General features: G+C 45.4%; 2 protein-coding genes across 4 annotated transcripts in view; one reads left to right on the forward strand and one right to left on the reverse strand.

The window, feature by feature from the left end:
- Window positions 1-2803: 2803 nt before the first annotated feature.
- On the reverse strand, window positions 2804-15688 carry PSMD13 (proteasome 26S subunit, non-ATPase 13). Its single transcript, XM_004602888.2, has 13 exons — window positions 15385-15688; window positions 14411-14489; window positions 12288-12322; window positions 12151-12206; window positions 11909-11952; window positions 11632-11718; window positions 8973-9144; window positions 6800-6879; window positions 6598-6723; window positions 4892-4954; window positions 4236-4316; window positions 3986-4102; window positions 2804-3266 (listed from the first exon to the last, which is right to left on the reverse strand). The coding sequence occupies exons 1-13, from the start codon at window positions 15477-15479 to the stop codon at window positions 3171-3173; spliced, it is 1131 nt and encodes a 376-aa protein (XP_004602945.1). The 5' UTR covers window positions 15480-15688; the 3' UTR covers window positions 2804-3170.
- A 104-nt stretch (window positions 15689-15792) lies between these two features.
- Window positions 15793-21770, forward strand: part of SIRT3 (sirtuin 3) — a 31225-nt gene continuing 25247 nt past the window's right edge. For 2 of the 3 annotated variants that reach the window (XM_004602890.2, XM_055141712.1), the window contains exon 1: window positions 15793-15952. In XM_004602890.2, the coding sequence (XP_004602947.1) occupies window positions 15870-15952 (83 nt within the window). In that variant the 5' untranslated portion in view covers window positions 15793-15869. Of the gene's footprint in view, window positions 16195-21770 lie in introns of all 3 variants that reach the window. The other variant, XM_055141713.1, reaches the window with a different exon arrangement.

Below are 21770 nucleotides of genomic sequence, written 5' to 3' on the forward strand. Positions count from 1 at the left end.
CGGGTTCAATTCCCAGCATCCCATATTGCCCCCCGAGAAAAGTAAAATTAAATAAAACATAAAGGAAAGGCTATATCCAAGTAGATACCCATAGGGGTGGGAGTATGGTGTGTTTATGGCAAAGAAGTTCAGGGAGGAGTACAGGGGAGCTGGTGAGGAGCAGGCAGACATGGAGAGATTACTTGTCTCTTGGAAGCAATGACATGGAGGAAGTGAGTGGAGACTACTGAACCGATGCAGGGACAAGACTGGGTTTTTCTTTGAGTTTTGTCCTGGCAACTTGTGGAACAGACATGAAGTGTCCCATGCATTAATAGTCGGATCAGGAGAGGGTGGTGAGTCACTCCGATGGGGCATGATAATGTTGAGGGACTGGGTGTAGTATGAGTGTGAGAGGGAAAGACAGGCTGGGGCTCAGACATTTGGTCTGAGAGGGAGGGAAAGGCGGGCAAGCCACTCACCACAAGTGGAAGGGTAGCATTGAAAACACCCTAAATATCATAACCAATAAGGGAGCTGTGTGTATTTAAGTTGAGAGAGACCATAGAGGTGGACAGAGAAGAGGTCATGTGGGGTTAGGATGAAAAGGCTCGGCAGCCAAGAGAATGGCTGGAGAAGACAGGGACACTGAATCTGGCATGTAGGAGGGAGGTCTGGGTACACAGACAGCCCAAGGAGAGAGGGTCCCACTGCTCTGACAGAGTACAAAGACTGGAAGTGGGCTTTGGGGTCCATTTCTTGCTGCATTCTCTGAAGATTCTCAAAGCAGGTGAGGTTTGCAGAGAGGAGTGGCTCAGCTCTTCAGACAGCCGGAAAGCAAAGCTCTCCAACAGTGATGTGAAGACAAGTAACCCGTCTGCGGGAGGGCAGCTGGGCTGCGTGGAGCAGCGTCTGCGCTCAGCCAGATAGCACTGATTAGGCACCTTTGGTCCTTGATGTGGGTCTTGATACAAGGGACATTTGAGGATACCCCAGGTCTGTGGCACCTGCAAGAGCAGAGGCTGTGATGGAGTATCCCCAGCATCCATGTACTGAATGTACCCATGCACCAAGTACTGGGTTGATGGCACTGAGTGCTCCATACTCCCTGCTCCTCCAGGGAAGAAAGAACATGGGCTGGAATGCAGGCTTTGTATGTGGGAACCCTGGGTTCCACCCCTCGACTGCATGTGCCCACAGCCCTGCTAAGTAGCTCCCTGAGCACCACTTGGTGTGGCCCCAAAACACAGAAAAGAAACAAGGGTGAATGTTCATGGCTCCATCCAGAGATCTATAACCCAGGTACCATTTTGTTTTTTGGGGCCATAGCTGGCAGCACTAGAGGCTAGTGCTAGTGCAGTGCTGGGGGTTCATGCAGTGCCAGGCATGAACCTGCAGGTCTTGCATGCAAAGCAGCTGCTTCAGCCCTTTGAGCCTTAAGGGTTATCCTTCAATCATCACTCTTCCCCTCACATGCATGTACCTGAGTCCTGGTCTTACTCTTTGTTATAGCTCTTTTCACAAAGTGAATGCCCTCCCCAGAGAGGGTGAAGTCTCACCTCCCACCAGGCAGGTCACTGCCCTTTGTCAGAGGGGTCAGTGAAAAAGACCGCTGTTGTACTGGCTCACCCCCAATTCCAAACACCCATCCTTCTGCCAAGCAAGCCCTGTGACAGGAAACAGCTGCTGCTGACTCCTAATTCATAAAAGCCCCAATTTCCAGAGGATGCACAGAACCCAGCTAGAACTCAAGGAGCTGCATTCAACCACCATGCTGAGGTTGTCTCTCCACACCCCAGGGTCTAGGATGGCTCCCAAAGTACATCGGTCTCTCTCTGCTAAGGCAGCAGCGCACCCATTTTTCCTGTAGTAAGTGACCTCCAAGGCAGCAGGAGGCCTGACTAGAGAGAAGCAGACAATCCTGAGACATTCTCAAAAAGAGGTGGGTTTAAGGGCAGAATGCAGAAAGCCAGGCCCGTTTAGAGGGATAAGGGGGTTTCTTTTAGTTCTGCTGGCTCAGTCCTACCACTGTTGGTGTCCACTCCAGCAGAACTTGTACACATCTGAAAGCCAGGTTTCCAAAGTCTCCAGCAGGCAAGGGGCTCACTCATAAATGGTGAAGGCTAATGACTGAGTTCAGGACTCTTGTGTATATTCCAACTTCATGTTCAGGGGGAAGAGTTGGCTCTTGAAGAGCCAATAAAAACAGATGAAAATTCACTCCTAAGTTAACCTTCAAGTATCTCTGATTTCAACATAAACTACCCAAAGTCCGGAAAACTATCTGTAAGATCACACAGCTAGAAGCAGCACAGATCTCAATGCAGCATTAATGTCCTGTTCTAGGGTTCATTAAGCACTGGGGCTCACGTCAAAAGCAAGGACTGGTCTCCAACCAGTCAGCTGATTCAGCCTTAGGAAACAGGATGACTAGGGAAAAAGTTCTGAGAAGGAAACTGAAGTTTAGTTTCCATTCCCGACTCTCCCCGACCCCCTCTGGCTTTTTGGATCATACCTGGCAATGCTCAGGGGTTACTCCTGGCTCTGTATTCGGGAATTACTCCTGGTGGTGCTTGGGGGACCATACAGGATGCCAGGGATCAAACCCAGGCTGGTCATGTGCAAGGAAAACGCCCTATCCACTGTACTATCATTTTGGGCCCTAATTTCCAAATTTCTCAAAGCATGTCTCTGGGAGTCTGTCTGTGTGTGTGCCTTTCCTTAAGGAAGGGGGAGACATGTGGCCAGTCTCATGCTTTTTATCTCTTCAGGTCTGAATGACATGGAAGCTAAGTCTAAAGAAAAAACCAAAAAAACAAAAAAGGAGAAAGCAAAGATGTTTATTACAGGAACATTCTGAAGCCACACTGGAAAAGATGTTCATGAGGTGTATCTGTTGGAGACGACCTTGGAGTAGATGTTCTTTGCGTACTCCGGGGTCTTTCTTGAGGCACCCTCACCCTTGCCTGCCTTATCACCTGAGACCTGGTGGATCCTTCCCATCAGGTCTTCAGGCTACAGAGACTCTCATGAAGGAAGGTCTCCCTTTGGCCACGCTCCCTAGCTTTTACAGCAAGGACAGTCACTACTCTAAACAGAATCCCAACCCTCACCCTTGATGTAATGCACATCTTCTCAGCAGCCAGGTTCCTCAGTCATGAAACACCCATAGATAGGCACAGGGAGGGGTACTAGGTGAGGATGTCGTGGGCCTGGTGCTCCACCAGCATCTCCATGCTCTTCACATCGGTGCACCAGAACTCCAGGCGGTCCTTCATCCCCTTGATCTGAGAGCAAGCCAGGGTGACATAAGCATTAAAACTTCTGGGAATCCATTCTCACTTCCAGCTAATTTTTGTCTTTCTTCTTTTTTTTTGCTTTTTGGATCACACCTAGCGATGCACAGGGGTTACTCCTGGCTCTGCACTCAGGAATTACCCCTGGTGGTGCTTGGGGGACTATATGGGATGCTTGGAATCGAACCCGGGTTGGCTGTGTGCAAGGCAAATGCCCTACCCACTGTGCTATCACTTCAGCCCCACCAGCCCAGCTAATTCCTTAATAATAAGAGCTGAGAGTGGAATGTGTGAAATAGGATTATTCCAGTCAATTCTTATCACAAGGACATTTCAAAAGAGAAAATAGGCAAGAATAGAGGAAATCCACAGGATTAAATTTCCAACAAATATGAACAAGATGGATTTGAGCTCAAATCCTAGAACCAGGAACATATTTGATCAGAGTACCAATTTTAAGATTAAGAAGCATCATCAGCACAACCAGCATTGTTTCCATAAGCTTTTAAATGCAGGGTTCAAATCCTAGGCTTGCATTAAATTAGGTTCTCTGAAAAACTTAGTTCCTACAGTAGTAATTCATCTCTGAAATCTCTCAATTACTAATGCTTTCTTCCTAAATGGCCTCCCTCCAAATAAAACTAAGGCATCATAGATACAACCAAAAGCACCTCTAAAGGTGACCCATGGAGTTCAATCCTATCACTCACCTGTTGCAGATCCAACACGCGGGGCTGCACCCAGGTCATGTGAACTCGCTTATCCACTTCATCAATACTGCCTTTCACCAGTCCCACCGATAGCGCCTTCATCACCAGCAACTCTACCTGTGCAGAGAGGAGCCACTGTAAGCTACTATTTCTTTTGTGGTACCAGAGTTGAGGGAGCAGCTCACACAAAATCCTGATCCCTCTGTGTAGCAGTTCTGCTGCTGCAATATCCCAAGTCCAAGAACTGTACCTCATTTACAGTGATTTTAGCACTTTTGGCAATTTCTTCAAAGGAGAGCTGTCTGTGGTTGGCAGGTCGTGTGAAAGTCATCTGAAAAAATTATATTAATTATATTTCCAAATAAAAAGTAGTAAGGCAACTGATCGACAGGGATACTTTTGTCAGTATTCTGAAATTACAGATCTTGTTAATATCCCATTAACTTAAATTTTAATATCAAATCCTACTTCTTATGTGGAACAAATTTTTCATGCTTGGATAAGGTGAAATAATATTAATCATCACTTTCCTGAAAAAGTCCTTTTGTCTGACACGTGCCAGTTCTACAATCCGAAGCCACAGAAACTTAAGACCTATTTGTTCAAGAAGTCTAAAATAAAATTCTACCAGAGACAATGTGAGAGCAAAGAATGATAGAGGGCAATAAAATGAAGTTTCAAGTCTACTCAGATGATTGGAAAATTCCTCTGAGGAGACATCATCAAAGCTGAGATTCCAAATACAAGGTTTAAACTAATGGAAGGGAAAATGGAAGATGGAAAGTGGGTACAGAGCAGCACTATAGTCTGAAGTGCACTCAAAGGTACCTGGAGTCAGCAGGAACCAGAGGCACCCCTGCACACTAGGGCCTTAGGTCACAATGTGTTTTCAGGATGCTTGCTTACCTCCATGAGACACAGTAACTGAATTTTTCTCAGAAGCTGGTTTTCATTTGCTGCTAAATCAGGCTATAAAACAGAAAGAGGCCTGTTACCTTAGGCTTTGACAGCAGAATGAACAAAAATAAACAGGGGGACAGGGATGTGGCCCAGTAGGAAAGCACATGCCTTGCATGTGTGAGGTCCTGAGTTCAATTCCTAGCACTGCATAGTTTGTTTTAGTTTGCCCCCAAGCATTGCATAGACCTCTGCAGTGCAGGCACAAACTGCTGAGCTGGGCACAGACAGGGTTGGTCCCAGTTAGAAAATGAAAGAGAGGGTCAGAGCAATAGTATAGCAGGATAGGGCATTTGCCTCGATGCAGCTCATCCAAGTTTGATCACTTGCACCCCATATGGTCCCCTGAGCCCTATCTCTCAATATAGAGCCAGGAGTAAGCCCTAAGCATCTCTGGGTATGGCCCCCAAACAAAACAAAATAAAAAACCCCCAAAAGAACAAAAGAAAAAAAAAAAAGAAAAAAGGGGCTGAAGAGACTGGGCACTTGTTTTGTACATAATCAACCTAGGTCCTTACTTCAGCACCACATATGGACTCCAGTGCCCTGCCAGGAGTGATCCCTGAAGTCAAAGCCAGGACTAAGGCCTCAGCACTGATGAGTATAGGCCCCCCCACCTCTGAAAAATTAAAAAAAAAAAAAAAAAGAAACTAGGCAATCCAAACATCTTCCATTGTTGATCACTAAAGTTCATTATTAGCTTCAAATCCTTTTCACTTCACCTTTCTTAAAACTCATCAGTAGACTGCCTACTGAAAGACCCTTGTCCAAGGGGCAGACACAGAATGCAGGCATTTAAAAAAGATTCTTGACATAAGAAAGCATAGAATACGCACAGCTCCACCACTGACATTATGCCAAGCAGGTGTGGGAGCAATACCTGCTCAGCTCAGTGTAAGTGGGCAACTGAAAGTTCCAAAGATTTGTTCTGAACAGAAAGAGCAGCTTATTAACTTACAATGAATAATAATACCGTCATGAAACCAAAATAACCCTCTGTTTGACCTGTATATAATCTTAGTAACAAATACCCCAACACAGCCCTGATGGGAACATTTTCTGCCAAAGGTACTAAACATGTCAGTCTTAAAAAGGCTCATTACCCTGAGAAGCTCCTGCTGCTTGGAAAGACAGAGATGACAAGATGGCAAGAACTCCTCCAAGTTCTTTATGTTTCCAGAATTAGCCATTTCTCTAACAGCACATTTTCTCCCATTTTGCAACATCAGAACATAGATTAGGCTGGCTAGATCTGCTTTCTAATTCTTCTCTCCAGCTCCTTCTTCAAGTATTTTTATGTGTTAATTCTATGAATTTATTCTGAATTTTGAGAAAAACTAGATTTGCTCTCTTGACTTCTGTTCTTTGCATGACTCCTACAGTCATATGAAATGCACAATTTCTTTCAAGCAGCCTTTTGGGCAAGCTCTTCTACCTAGCTCAGACAAAGCTCTGACATCCCATTCTGCATCTGTAGCAATGAGCGCTATAAGGTAATTGCTTTATTAACTAACCAGCCCCTTTACTAGCTACTCGCGAAAACAAGACTACCTCTCTTTTCCCCTTCGGGTAGAATCTGAGCTTGTAGAGTTAGTATTTGGGGTTGTGGTTAGGTGTGATTGGGGAATACTCAAATCTTCCCCACTCTAACTAACCTGCTGGCCCCAGGCAGTCTTCAGAGTCTGGAACCTCTCAACGTTGCCACTGTTGAAGGCGTAAAGTGTGTCAATCAGCCACTGGCGGTCAGTGCCCCTCAGCGACTCCAGTACAGGATGCATTAGCTGCAAGGATGGAAATGGTCAGCGGATAAAATATCAGTTTCCCCTTGTCAGTAATCTGTGCCCAGGGTCCACTTACTAGTTCTCCAAAGTTAAAAACGCCCTCGCCAAGAAGTCCTGCTAGTCCCAGCGTGAAAGCTCTCTCCTGTTGCTCAGACACTACAGCAATAATACACTTCCAGTTACATTCCAGTCATGAGAATCGGTCCTTCTGGTTTTAAACATTTCACATAAAAAAGTAAAGAGGGCCGAGAGACAGTATGGGGAGGAGGAAGAGGTTAAGGTGTTTGCCTTGCATATGACTGACCCCAGATCGGTCTCCTTAGCACCACCAGGAATGACCACCAACCACAGAGCTGGGAGAAGCCCCTAAGCACTAAAAGGTGTGGCCCAACACCCCTACCTCAAAGTAAGTATTCTCTGTAATAGCTATGTTACAATGACAGAAAGTGAAAAAAAAAGTTCTGAATTGGAGGGCAGGGAAATGCTCCCAGAGTTAATGTGGTCTGTATGGAGGCAGCCAGTCAGTGCTTGACCTCCTGCATGACACGGTGTCCTAAGCATGCTGAAAACAACCCCAAGTACCAATGGGTGAGGCCAAAAAATGAGAGGGGAGAGAGAGACAGAGACAGAGAGACAGAGAGAGAGAGAGAGAGAGAGAGAGAGAGAGAGAGAGAGAGAGAGAGAGAGAGAGGGAGAGGAAGGGAAGGAGAGAGAGAGAGAGAGGGAAGGAGAAAAGGAGGGAGAGGGAGGGAGGAAGAAAGGGAAGGAGAGGGAGGGAGGGAGGGAGGGAGGGAGGGAGAGAGATAGAGAGAGAGAGAAAGGATTAATATATTTGACTAGCAACTGAATGTATGGATTTTGTTGGAAATCTACCCATCAACTTATCCATATCCATTCATTGCTTAATTTTTAGGCCCTACCTAGTGGTGCTTAGAAATCAAGTGGTGCTTGGAGGTCAAATCTAGGGCTCCTATAAGCTACACATATGCTCCACTCTTCTTGTGTCCTCTCCCTGGTATTGAACATTTTAATTTTGGGTCATGCCCCGCAAATGATTAGAGGTTACTCCTGGCTCTGCACTCAGGAATCACTCCTGGCTGTTTTAGGGGACCATACGGGATTCAAGGGATCAAACCTGAAAAGTGAATACCTTATTCTTATCTACTGTACTATCTCTCTGGAAATGGCCCCATATAGTAGTCTATGAGAATCACCTAAAGTGGAGGTTCTTACACTGAGATGGCCTACTGTCCTTCACAGAAAAAATAAATCACTAGCTCCCCACCTGGAAATCTACCTTTTCAAAGCAAACAGAAGGAGCCCCTCAATTGCATCCAAGGTTACTACCACCTTCCTGAATCATTCCAGATCCTCCAACCTGGTTATCTCTTTGAAAAACACTGAAACAGGTTCAAGCCTGCTAATTTTATATATGTCTCTGGGCCACATCCAGTGATGCTCAGTGGTTACTCCTGACTCTGCACTCAGGAATTACTCCTGGCATGGCTCAGGGGAACTTATGGGATGCCAGGAATCGAACCTAGGTTGGCAGCCATGTGCAAGGCAAGTGCTCTATCCATGCTATCACTTCAGCCCCAGTTTGCTAAAACTTTTTAACTAAACTCTTATCCTTGCACCCCATACCCACCACACACACAGTTAGTATGAATCTCTTTTCTTTTCACTCTCAAAAGCCTTGAGAAATTCTTGCAATTTATTTCCACAGAGCTAACATTTGTTTTCAAGAAAAGAGACTCAAGTAAGGGTTTTTTTCACTGTGCCTTTTATTCTGCAAGGAGTAAAGATATTTAATAATGATACAATTTAAAAAAACTTCTGGTTTAGATACCAATTCCTTAAACTATAGCTTGTAAACCCAGAAGTGGTCGTAAAACACTCAAAATTTTATTCTTGAATTTTATGACTTGTTACCAAGTAAATGTTTGACTTGTATAACTAGATTATAAATTATCTCTCAGTTAAAAAAGTGAAGTCTTAGCCTTGTGTAACAGTTAAGTCATGGAGAAGAATAGTAAAAAGGCTATAAGGAGTCAGCCTCATTTTATTCTAATTTAATCCTGAAGAACAATATAACACAGAGGCTAAAACTTTAACAACCTTTCCCACCCTCTCACCACATGGGCTTTCTTCAGAAAGGAGTAGCTTCTGAGACCTGTTGCCTCTAGCACCTCATGGACGAGCTGAGGAGGGAATCTCCCCGTGAAACAGGAACTTTAACACCCCTTTACCTGGAAGATCCTTGATGTCGACACAACCCAGAAACCGCAGAGCATCTTTATAGTAGGATGCATGGTTCCCAATGGTCTGATAATATTTGCTAGAAAGATCATAGAAACGACTGTGCACCGATGTCACACCAGGCAGATTGCTCAGCATTTCCTCAACATCTTCAATTGTTTCCTATACGCAGGAAACAAAGTTTCCTTTCTTTGAACTAGAACATTTTGAAAAGTAGCATGACAAGACAAAAACCACTAGACTTAAGGGTCAAAGACTCACCAAAAATGCAATTACAGTTCATCCAAAACACAAAAAAACACAAGCTATAAAGTGGGAAAAAACAGAGCCCAAGTGGCCCATTATGGGACTATGAACAATAAAAAGGACTCGCACAAACAAACACAGAGAAGAGGGCAAAGAAATATTAATAACATATAGAAATGGAGATAAGAATGGAAAGGTCAATAATGGCCAGTTATCAAGAATGAAATCCTTAATCAGATTAACATTCATCTCCTTAATTTTTAAAGATTTTTTTGTTTTGGGGCCACATCTTGAGGTGCTCAGGGGTTATCCTAGGTCTGCAGTCAGAAATATACTCCTGGTGGTGCTCAGAACTCAAGTTGGCCGCAAGCATGGCAAACACCCTACCCACTGTACTATTGCTCTAGCCCCAACTTTACATAATTTTTAAAGAGGGTTTGGATGGTACTGTGGGGAACATATGCCACCTTCGAAAAATATCTTGCAATGTCTAGAAAATGAGACCATAGCTCCAAATGTATATCCTCCTGAGATTCTGCGCATTTACACAGGGATTCAGGGCACCGAAATGCTGGTAAATAACACTGCTTGAAATTTAAAAATAAAAAACGTTAACAAAATATTTGTACAATGAAATAACATGTAACAATAAAAACTAAGCGGCCTGGGGCCAGGGAAATGGTTCAAAGGGCTAGAGCACAGGTTTTATATGCGTGGGTCCTGGGTTTAATCCTTGGCACCACATGGTTCCCTGTGCACTACCAGGAAGCATTAAGCTGGGAACAGCCCGAGTTCTGTCAGGTGTGGCCCCCAAACAAAATACTGGGTATATGTATGAACATGTGGATTCACAAACATAGTATTAAGCCCATCAGTTAAAACAATACCACAAGTCAATCATAGTTACATATATCCCCATCAACTAAAGCATAAAGGAATAAATGAGCAACACCAATCCTGGGGGGGAGCTGATTGGTCTGAAGGAACGCGCAGTTCCAACTCTGCTGCATTCCTTTGCTCCTATGCTGGTTGCAGAGGGTAGGTACCATCAAAACGTTCTTCTGAGTTAGTTACTATGAATGTCTCAAACATGGCTAAACAAAACACAGTTTAACATACATATGGACTAGAAATGGAATGCGGTAAGAAAGAAGGTCAGAAGAGATAAGAGGAATCAAGGCTTTTGGCTTGCTCACAGCCAACCCTGATTTGATCCCTAGCACTGCATGGTCACTGGAGGGGTGGCAGAAGCAACCCATAAGCACAGATCTGGGACTAGCCCCTATGCACCAATGGGTATATTTCAATGCTCCCCTCTTGCTCCCAAAGAAACAATAAAAAGTATTTTTTAAGGGGCAAGTATGTGGCTCAAGTAGAACACATGTAAGGCCCTGGTATCTCATGTCTCATGGCACACTCCCCCGCCAACCCCAAGTATCTTTTGAGCCAAAGTTCTTGTTTTAGAACAAGAAAGCTTGCCCCCAATATTTTCTTTAGTGTGCTGGTTACCAAACCAGATCTTGTAAAAATAAGCATCTGGAGGGGCAGAAGAGATAGCATAGGGGTGATTCCTGAGCACAAATTGATGAGAAAGCCCTGAGCTGGATATGGCCCTGTCACTGTCACTGTCACCCCATTGCTCTTCGATTTGTTCGTGCGGACACCAGTAATCGATATGGCCCTAAAAAAGCTAAATTTTATTTAAATGTGAATGGATCATGTAAGTCTACTGCCACTCACATCTACACCTATTTCTAAAATTACACTAGAATGAAAATATGCACAGTAAAAAGAGGTAAGACCCTCCCACAGTAATCAGAAGGTAGAAAGAGGAAGGATGAGCATTATATTACATGACCTTGGTCAGTGGTGAGTAGGCTGGTTAGGCAGCAAGACCCACAGACATGGACAGTTGAAGTTACATGAACTCCTTGCTGGATGGAAATGCTGGTCTTAGAGAGAAGCACTCTTGTTTAAGGGTAACAGTCATCTTATCAGCAACTTAATCTCCAGTAAGGCTAAAAAACTACTCACACACACAGAATGACAGGGCACAGTAGTGATACCTTAAAAAACAAAAAAGGTATGCTAGAGGGAGCTGGAGAGACAGTATAGTAGGGTGCTTGCCTTGCACAAGGCTGACCTGGGTTTAATCCTCAGCATTACACATGTTCCACCAGATGTTGCCCCATTTCCTCCTTCCAAAAAATAAAGACCCTTCCTCCCCCGCTTTAGGATACACTGGGCCGTGTTCAGGGGACTACATGATGCCAGGGGCTGAACTCGAGGTTCCCACATTAAAAAAACATGCAGGCAAGTTCTTTGTGCCCTCTTATTCCCTCCTACTCCAGTTTCAAACAACTTATGAAAAACAAAGATAAATCTGCATGATGGCAATCTCACCTTTGTAACCTGTAGGTCTCCAATGTTTAATTTTAGTGCCCCGATTGCGGTTTTACACAGGATTACTGCCTCATCACTACTTTTCACCTGGAGCCAGAAACAGAAAAATTCAGAAATAGGGGCACAGAGTAACAAAGCAAGGCTTCTGCTCATTAGACTTATGTGACCAGAAACACTGGTCTCTGGAGGTGTGGGCAGTGAGCACAGGCACAGACTCTAAGACTCCAATTTGTGATTGGGAGGTTAACAAAAGGTCTGGCTCAAACTGCACATTTACCTTCTCACGCGTCTTTTCCAGAAAAGTAAGAGCCACATTAGGATCTAGAAAAGAGAACAAAATCAGAAAAATCACCAACATGGTATCTTTATAGGCTGGTTTCCACTAATGACTATGTCATATAAAACATAAAAAACTTAAGTTAGGATCTAACTTTTTTTAAAAATCACGTCCAACTAAATTCTATTTCAAGATATTTTAATTGTCATTTGGCTCAACTCAAGGAATCAAGTGAGACTCACCCGTCATCTGTCTCACTACATGAAGAATAATTTCTACCAGGGACAAAGGATTCACCCTGAAATAAAAATCATCAGATTCTCAAATGTCAAACAAAGACAATGTATTAATTTTCAAAAAGCTGACAAAAGAGTTTTACCTATGTTCAAATTCACTGATGAAGTTTTCATAAAGCTGTGGAACCAAAACATGGAGAATAATTACAGGATGTATTTCATTTAGCAAAATTAAAATGTCTAATACTACTTCAGTGACCAGATAGAAGGCAGAACAAACACTGTAGCACTGTCATCTAGTTTTTCATCGATTTGCTCGAGCGGGCACCAATAACATCTCCATTTTGAGACTTGTTACTGTTTTTGGCATATCGAATATGTCACAGGTAGCTTGCCAGGCTCTGCCATACGGGCGGGACACTCTCAGTAGCTTTCCAGGCTCTCTGAGAGGGGCAAAGGAATTGAACGCGGGTTGGCTGCGTGCAAGGCAAATGCCCTACCTGCTGTTCTATCGCTCCAGTTCAGAACAAACATTAAGACATCTTTATCATTTTCACACAATGCAGAGGACAACGTCCACTAAAATTTAAAGGCTAACAGAGGATTACAAGTTCATTTGAGTGATAAATGTCAAATGAGTAAGTATAAGCCTAAAGAAAATCTTAAGGCCCCAAAGACACATGAGGTGAAAAGTTCTACTCCGACTACAATGTGTCCCGGGCAAATTAATCAAGCTCCTATGAAATTTTAACTGTAATGCAGGCATAAAGCTTGTACTCATTTGAAATCCAAAGAAAGGTATCAAATAAGATGTTATGAAATAATTTCTTCCCCTTTTTCCTTTTTAGGTCACACACAGTGGTGTTCAAGGCTTATTTCTGGCAGGGCTTAACAGATTATATGGAGTGTTAGAGCTCAAACCTGGGTCAACTGTGCAAGGCAAGCGCCTTACCTACTATAATCTCTAACTCCACCACAGAAGACCTTTAAGAGGAAGCTATCTGAACAAATGTGTGAGTGTGTTTCTGGAATTTGTGACTGTGTTTCTGGGAACCTGGGAAAGACTGGAACAGTGTATCTTTAAAATTTCTGTTGACAAAATTTTTATTTTATTTTTTATTTATTTTTTTGCTTTTTGGGTCACACCTGGCACAGGGGTTACTCCGGGCTCTGCACTCAGGAATTACCCCTGGCCGTGCTCAGGGGACCATATGGGATGCTGGGATTTGAACCCGGGTCAGCCGCGTGCAAGGCAAACGCCCTACCCGCTGTGCTATCTCTCCAGCCCCTTGACAAAATTTTTAAAAACTGCTCTACGCAAGCAATGTGGTATTATGCCAGGTTCCCCTTCCAAGTCTTTCAACCCCCATAAGTGAAGCACAAGAGGTATTCTCTCTTCCATGGTACCAGGAAAAAGCATCGTGGCAAGCAAACAGGATTGGGGGGTTAAGGTAAGAGGCATTCTGGCAGTTATTATGACATTCTTATGGCAATCCTCATCTATAGCACACCCCATCCTTTAACTGGTTTTGAACTTTCAGTATCTGAATAACCTTTCCAAAAGTATATCGCATCTGCAGTCTGAACAAGGAGATAAAGAACTTTCTATACGACACCTTTTTTTGTTGTGGTTTTGGGAAGTACTCAGTGGCACTCAGTGCTTGGAGTACCATGTGGTGTCAGGTACTGAAATCCACTTGCAAAGCATGCAAAGCACGAGCTCCAACCTACTGACACAATCTTTTACAAGGGGGAGTTTATAATTTATATTTTGGGTCATATCTGAGAGAGTTGAGGGCTTATTCCTAGCTGTGTTCAGAGATGGGTTCTAGAGAAGCTTAGGGGACCATATGAGGTGCCAGTGATAGAACCGGGTAGGCCTCATGCAAAGCAAATGCTCTACCCATCTGCTTACAAAGGGTTTTAGAAGACAATGTTTGAATCCTCTTCTGCCACAAATAACCTGCCATCGGAGTCAAATTACTTATATTTTTCTGCACCACAACAGAGTATCAATACTATTCATATCCCAATGTTGTTATGAAGAATAAGGTATTCAGCACATCACCTTAAGTAAAGTGATTGTACTGTATTATTATTATTATAAATGTCACCTATTTTTCACTTATTTGGAATCACACTCAGGAACTACACACATATGAGAAATGCATTCTACAACTGAGTTACATGCCCAGCCCCCCGCCAACATTTCAAAAAGTCCTTGTGCACATTTATAACATCTGACCCAGTATGATGAAGCATTTACCTTAATGAGGCCATCTCCTTGAGCAAAGCACGGATCTTGCACAAAGTCAAGCACTTGAAGTGTCAGCTGATGCCACAACCTGAAAACGTTAAGTCCGTAAGAACTCTGAACGGATATTCTTAGACACCTTCAGCTCCAATGGTCCTATCAAATAGACACTAACAAATCTTTATTGGTGGTGAGAAAAAAACTTTTGTTGATACACGTAGGCTATACACCAGATTCTGTTACTTGATTGGTTATGTCATCCTGAGATCATTATGCCTAAGACTGGATCTTCTCTGCTACAAATGGGGAACATCTTTCTAGACCACCTCAAAGAGCTACTGTGAAGTTACTGTGTAAGAAGACTGCAGGTAAAGATTTCGGAATCACCTGTCTACACTGATACTCCTGGCTCTTCTTTCTAAGTATCTTGGGAAGGGGCTTAAACTGAGCTTCTATTTCCTTATCTGTGAAAGGGATGAAAGGTTAAATGACTTAACAGAGCAAACCACCTATATATTACAACGTAGAACAGTGACATAACACACCTGTAGCCACGTTAGTTTTTGAGAATGTTAGTAAAATGCTTTGAAAAATCAAAGGTTAGGCAACACAAGCCGTTATCTGCCAAATACTAAACAATGTCTCTCAGAAACTGCCAACAGCAGTTTTTAGGAAGCTGCTGACCACCACCAAAACGTGCTGATGTCTTTGCGAACAGCAAGAGATAGCCCGATTGCCCTGAAACGGTTTGTGCGAATAAGCCGAAATGGGACGGATGTAGATTACAACAGTAAGAACTGCACCGGGAAAGAGCCAGCCTGGAGCGCCGGAACTGCACGCGACGCCGGGCAGGAGGAGGCTGCTCCAGAGGCCAGGGAGCCGCGGGCCGGCCCCCACGGCGGGGCTCGGGGGCTGCCAGCGCCGCGGGCCAGGAGAGCAGCGGGCCCCGCGGCTCCCCGGCGCGCCCGGCCCGCCCCCGCACTTACTTTTTGGTGTAGAGCTCCTCCAGACGGTGCCACACGGCAGGCTGGCCGGGCCCGGAGCTCTGGCTCTGCTGTAAGAAGCCCGGAACGTCCTTCATGACGGCGAGACACCGAGCCGCCTCAGCAACACAAGCCGCGCCGGGAGGAGCAGGGCCGGAAATGCTCACTCACTTCCGGCGTGGCGCCGCGCGGGGCAGGCCGGGAGCGCCGCCGTTGCCCCGCGGCCCGGGTCGTCTGGGCAACCGCCCGGCCGCGACGCGCCTCAGCGACCCTTGGTATCTCAGGAAATGTGACGCCAGACCCGGCCCCGCGTTTAGGAGATGCCAGTCCTAGGCCCAACAGAAGACAGAGTGGGGCGGGGCGAGCTTGGGGGCGGGACCCGCGGGGCGGGGCGTGGGCGGGCCCGCGGGGCGGGGCGAGGCGCGGGGCTGGAGCGCCGGCACGTGACCCCGAGGACAAGGTCGCGTCCGGCTGTGGCGGACCATGGCATGGCGCTGTGGGCTCGGCCTCTGGTTCCAGTGCTCAGGCTCTGGGGCCTTGGAAGTGAGCGGGCGTGGGCCCGTGTGCCTCGGTTGGTTCTGGTGCCCTCCGGGGGTCGGGGGCTAGGCCGGGGAGGGTGAGTGGCCAGCCGGTCAGTGCCCAGTGTGGGTCCCGGCGTGCCCCGGCCTGGAAGCCCACCTGCACTCCGCGTCCCTCTGGGTTCCCGGGCGCGCCCGCCTCTCCTCAGGGCCGCCTTTCCCGCGACCTGCCGTCTCGCCCGTCTGTAAGGACTTCCAAAACCGCCTCCCTTGACATGACTCCAGTGGTGATTAGGTGGGTTAGGAATAAGAAGGAACTGCTCTTATGCCCGAAGCATTTCCTGAGTTGGGCCTCAGCCTGCGGTGCTCGGGCTTCCAGGGTTCTGTGTTCAGGAGTCACACCAGGCCGGGCTCTGGGGACCGCGTGTGGTGCTGGGAATCTGGTCGGGTCAGCCTCCTGCTAGGGCAGCTGTCCGGCTATCCTACCCAGGCCTGATCTCAGCCCGCCCCACCTCTCCTTCCCTTCTGCTGCTTCTCCCCGTCCCTCAGCTTTGCCTTCCCTTTCCTTTCTCCTTCTCTTCCTCTCCCACCCTTTTTTCCCCTCCCTCTCATCCCCTTCCCTTCCCCTTCCCTTCCTCTCCCACCCTTTCTTCCCTCTCTCCTCCTTCCTGCCCTTCCTCCCCTTCCTTCCTTTCCCTTCTCTTCCTCCACCCCTCCTACCCTCTAGTGGTGCTCAGCGTCTACTCCTAGCAGGGTGTTGGTTCCTAGAAGTGTTCTGGGGACCACGAGGTGCCTGGAATTAAATCTGAGCTTTTTTTTTTTTTTTTTTTTTTTTTTTTTTTTTTGCTTTTTGGGTCACACCCAGCGATGCACAGGGGTCACTCCTGGCTCATGCACTCAGGAATCACCCCTGGCGGTGCTCAGGGGACCATATGGGATGCTGGGATTTGAACCCGGGTCGGCCGCGTGCAAGGCAAACGCCCTACCCGCTGTGCTATCACTCCAGCCCCTAAATCTGAGCTTTTTGAGTGCAAAGCATGTTCTCCAGTCTTTTGATCTATCTCTTAAGCTCTCTTTTGTCTGTCTGAAAATAATTTGATTTTAGGAGTAGCCCAGGAAATGGGTGAGGACCATTGGTGGAATATAGGTTCTCAATACTGTATGGAGTGGAGGACTTAATAATTGTGGTTGGTCTTTTCTTCCTGATCACCTGACCAGTTTTTATTAAAATCGTCACTGTATCACTGTCATCCCCTTGCTCATTGATTTGCTCAAGCGGCACCAGTAACATCTCCATTGTGAGACTTGTGACTGTTTTTGGCAAAAAAGAATAAAAAAAAAACTTCCAGGGCCAGATAAATAGTTAAGAGAAAAAAAAAACAACTTCGGTTTTATTGGCTTGGTCTCAAAAGAGCTACACTGACAAGTCATTTTATACAAGTTTTTGAGGCAGTAGAACTTTTGAGAATGGAAAGAGGGGCTCAATAGTTTTGTCTGCTTAAAGTATTTCTAGTACCTTCTCTTGGGAGATTTACAGTTGTAAATCCTTTCAGATAGATTAATTGTCATTTCTTTTCCTTTTTGACCTTGGCAGGTGAAGTTCAGGCTTTTGTCGAGACAGACATTTTTTTATTTAATCTTTATTTTTGGGCTACAGCTGGTGATGCTCAGGGGTTGCTGCTGGCTTTGCACTCAGGAATTGTTCCTGGTGGTACTCTGGAGGCCATATGGGATGCCAGGGATAGAACCTGGATTGGCCACATGCAACACAAATGCCCTACCTACTGTGCTCTCCCTGGATACAGACTGTGGTACTAACTTGAGTAAAAGCCACCTGTGTAGGGTAACTGTAGGAAGGGAAAGAGTGGCCGGCTCCCCAAAGAAATGGGGAATTGTATTGTCACTTAAAGTGAAGTGACTCCATAAGTGGCATTTGTTCCTGGCTCTAGATATCATTTGATTCTTGACTGCTGGTTATTTTGACATGTTGAGTTGGAGGCAAGTCTTCAAAAGCAGAGGGGAAGCTAGAGAGATAGCATAGTGGGGTGGAGTGAATTCTAGCAGGATGCCTGGGTTTGACCCCTGAGTATTGCCAAATATGACCCTTTCCCTGTAAAAAAGCAGAGGGTGGTGGGTTTAGAGCATATACAAGAACAAGGGAGTCCTTTTGTGTGGCTAAAGTCCTTTTGTGTATGTGAGTTTGAGGGCATCATGTAGGGCTTAAAACGGTCTCAGTGGGCTGGAGTGATAGCACAGCGGGTAGGGCATTTGCCTTGCATGTGGCCGACTTGGGTTTGAATCCCAGCATCCCATATGGTCCCCTGAGCACTGCCAGGGCTAATTCCCGAGTGCATAAGTCAGGAGAGACCCCTGTGTGACCCAAAAAGAAAAAAAAAAAAACCACCTCAGATGGGATTTGTAAGATGTTAGGATCCTGTGGGAAATGAAACAGAATGAAGCAGAAAACTTCAGCAGTGTTAAAGTAGGTTGGTCAGTGCAGAGATTTTGGGGGTTGGTTTTTTAAGGAGCGAAAGAGAAAACAGGAGGAGCAAGCAAGGAAGACAAAAAAATAGGAAGAAGAAAGAAAAACGAGAGGGAGTTAGGTCATACTTCTAGGAGATAAGAGAATGCTATCCTGACACACATCCAAGATGTGCTGTTAGGGTCTTCTTTATTTGTGAAACAGGATATGTTTTATTTAGAATGATATGGGGGAGAAGGAGAAGTACATGTTTGAGAGATAATACAGGTTTCTCTTGGGGCTGGAGAGATAGCACAGCGGGTAGGGCGTTTGCCTTGCACGCGGCCGACCCGGGTTCAAATCCCAGCGTCCCATATGGTCCCCTGAGCATGACCAGGGGTAATTCCTGAGTGCAAAGCCAGGAGTAACCCCTGTGCATTGCCAGGTGTGACCCAAAAAGCAAAAAAAAAAAAAAAAAAAAAAAAAAAAACAGGTTTCTCTAGGGTGGAAATAGGTAAGCAAAGAAACATTGAGACAAACACATGAGATACATGTTCAAGGGAGAACAGAGGCTGGAAGAGCAAGCCTAGATGCTTATTGATTGCTTGTATAAAAAGTGAGCAAAATAAGTATTTTGGACCTTGGTTTTATGTCTGTATTCACTTTGAGTGGACTGTCAGTTTGATTTAAACTGGCAGAATGGAGTGGTCTCCATCCAAGTCTGAGAGACGTGGAAAGCCCCTGAGGACAGCTCCTGAAGGACACGGTAGCTGGGGGCTTATGAGTTGTGAGGATGGGCTTGCAGTGGGGCTGATGATCCTGAACTCTGGCATCAATGTGATGCCAGGAGGTGAAGAGAAGGTGCCAAGTGAGGATCAAAGGTTACAGGCCCAGGAAGCCTTCCTGGCCAGCTGTGTGCCCTGAAATACATATTCTAGGGGACATTTTAGGTATTGTTCTAGGATGTATTATTTGTATGGATTTTTTGTCCTATTGCTTTCCTGGGTGTTGAGTCATTTACCAAGTTCTGAGGCCTCAGTGTGTCTTGCTGAGTTTTGTTGTTGTTGTTGGGCCACATCCACAGTGTTCTGCTCTGTGCTTACTCCTGGCTCTGCACTAAGGACTCACACTTAGTGGGCTTGGGGACCACATGGAATGGCAGAGTAGAACCCAGGTCAGCCATGTGCAAGCCAAGCGCTCTATCTGCTGTACTATGGCTCTGACCCCTTGCTTTGCTTTTAAAATTGTTGTAGTGAAGGAAACATGTTTACAATAGTGTTAATATTTATGATCTTGATGTTGTTACCACACAGGTGACCATCGCTGTCTACCAATGTCTGTTTCTTCATTTCCCCCACTCCCTCTACCCTAGCTTGGTGATCTCAGTTACATGATCCAAGGTCAAGGGTTTGTCATTACCAAATACTGTCTGTTTCCTTGTTCCTGTGTGTGCCACTGATGAGTGACATCATTTGGTATTTCTCTTTCTCCTGCTGACTTACTTTGCTTAACAGGATATGCTCATTTCCATCCAACTTGCAGTGAGCTGCAAGATTTCATGTTTTATTTTTTTGGGGGGAGGCTGCGGGGGGTTGGGTCACATCCGATGATGCTCAGGGTTTATTCCTGGCTCTGCACTCAGAAATTACTCCTGGCTTGGGGAACCATATAGGATGCTGGGAATTGAACCCGGGCCAGTTGTGTGAAAGGCATATGCCCTACCCACTGTACTCTTGCTCTGGCCCTGATTTCATGTTTTCTTACAATTGCATAGTATTCCATTTTTGATAGATATCCCACAGCTGCTTTATCCGTTCTCCGGTTGTTGGACATTTGGGTTTTTTTCCCATTTTGATTGTTGTACTAAGCAAGCACTGCAGTAAACATAGTTATTTTTAAATTAAGAAACAGTTTTTGGGTTTTTTTTTGGGGGGGTCACACCTGGCGATGCACAGGGGTTACTCCTGGTTCTGCACTCAGGAGTCATCCCTGGCCATGCTCAGGGGACCATATGGGATGCTGGGAATCGAACCCGGGTCGGCCGCGTGCAAGGTAAATGCCCTACCCGCTGTGCTATTGCTCCAGCCCCAAGAAACAGTTTTTTAATAAAAATTGGGAGGTTAGATACTAAGAGGTGGAATTTCTTGGTCTTCTGGAAGATTTACTGTTATTTTTTTTAGAGGAATTTTCAGACTTTTCCATAGAGGCTTGACTAACGTTCCCAGACACAATGAAAGAAGTTCTTTTTTCACTACCTCTCTCCCAAGACTGGTTGTTTCCATTCTTTTTCTCTGTGCCCTTCTTGTGTATTCAAAAAATGAATACAAAGTCCATGGCACTCTCTTGCCACCTGCGTTCAGTGGTGTTCGGTAGTCTCGGACCGCTTGCCCCACCTGGGACGCCCGATGGCAATATGTGGACGTGGGGATGAAGGAGGAAATGATGGCCAGGTTGGTTGGTATCAGTTTATTCCAATCTCATCTCCATTCTCTTCTGATTCTCCTTTCCCCGATTCTTCTTGATTCCTCTTCCCTGCCCACTCCTACAGCCTTAGTTATGTCCCAAATCATGAGGGGCTGGGGTAGCAACTATACATAGGTATGGTGATATACCCTCAGGAAAAGCTTCTAGGACAAATTCTCATTCAGCAAGAGGACCTGCCTAAGGGCAAAATGCCATCTATGTGTGCGTTTCTCCTTTTCCTAGTCCAGCAACCACTTAAACAATCATCTTAATTCTATTTCTTAATAATATTACTCATTTTGTATGGACACAGTAAGAGATACATTAAGCTTATAGGGTGGCTCTCCTGGGGACATCTCATTGTAGACCTCAGACTACACTGCTCAGGCCAGATTAGTCTTTCCTAACCCTAGCAGGGTCCTAATTGTTGTTACTCTTTGGATCATGACAGAATTTGTCCGTGACCATGCTCTTAACTTATAGTTAGGTATTATGGCGCTTTGGCCTGGCCCATTTTGATACCAGGGTAGCTCACAGCTTGCCTTGGGTCCATCCAGTCCCTCATTGGGACCCTGTTTTTGGGGTGCTAGGAACTAAGGCTTACGTTGAGAAAACAGATGCCCAGGAGTGAATATTATTCAGAGTCAATTAATTCCCAAGTTACAAAAGCATAGCACTGTCTTCCTATGTTTATACAAAAATGACATTACTCTGAAGTTACTATGCAAAGAATATAAGGAGAAGAGAAAAACTATTTTACTTACAAATATAAATCCAGTGCCCTAGAAAGATCTGACCTTACAAGTCAACAGTGTCTGATTAAGGGATACAGGTGATTGACCGGTTGGGGAAGCAGAGCACAGAAAAGAGATTAAAGATAAATACAGAGGAATGGGAGTGCCTCAGGAGTAACACAATAAACACAATAGTTGTAACACAATAGGTGT

This window comes from Sorex araneus, chromosome 6, assembly GCF_027595985.1.
Source record: "Sorex araneus isolate mSorAra2 chromosome 6, mSorAra2.pri, whole genome shotgun sequence".
In the NCBI taxonomy this organism is placed as follows: domain Eukaryota; kingdom Metazoa; phylum Chordata; class Mammalia; order Eulipotyphla; family Soricidae; genus Sorex; species Sorex araneus.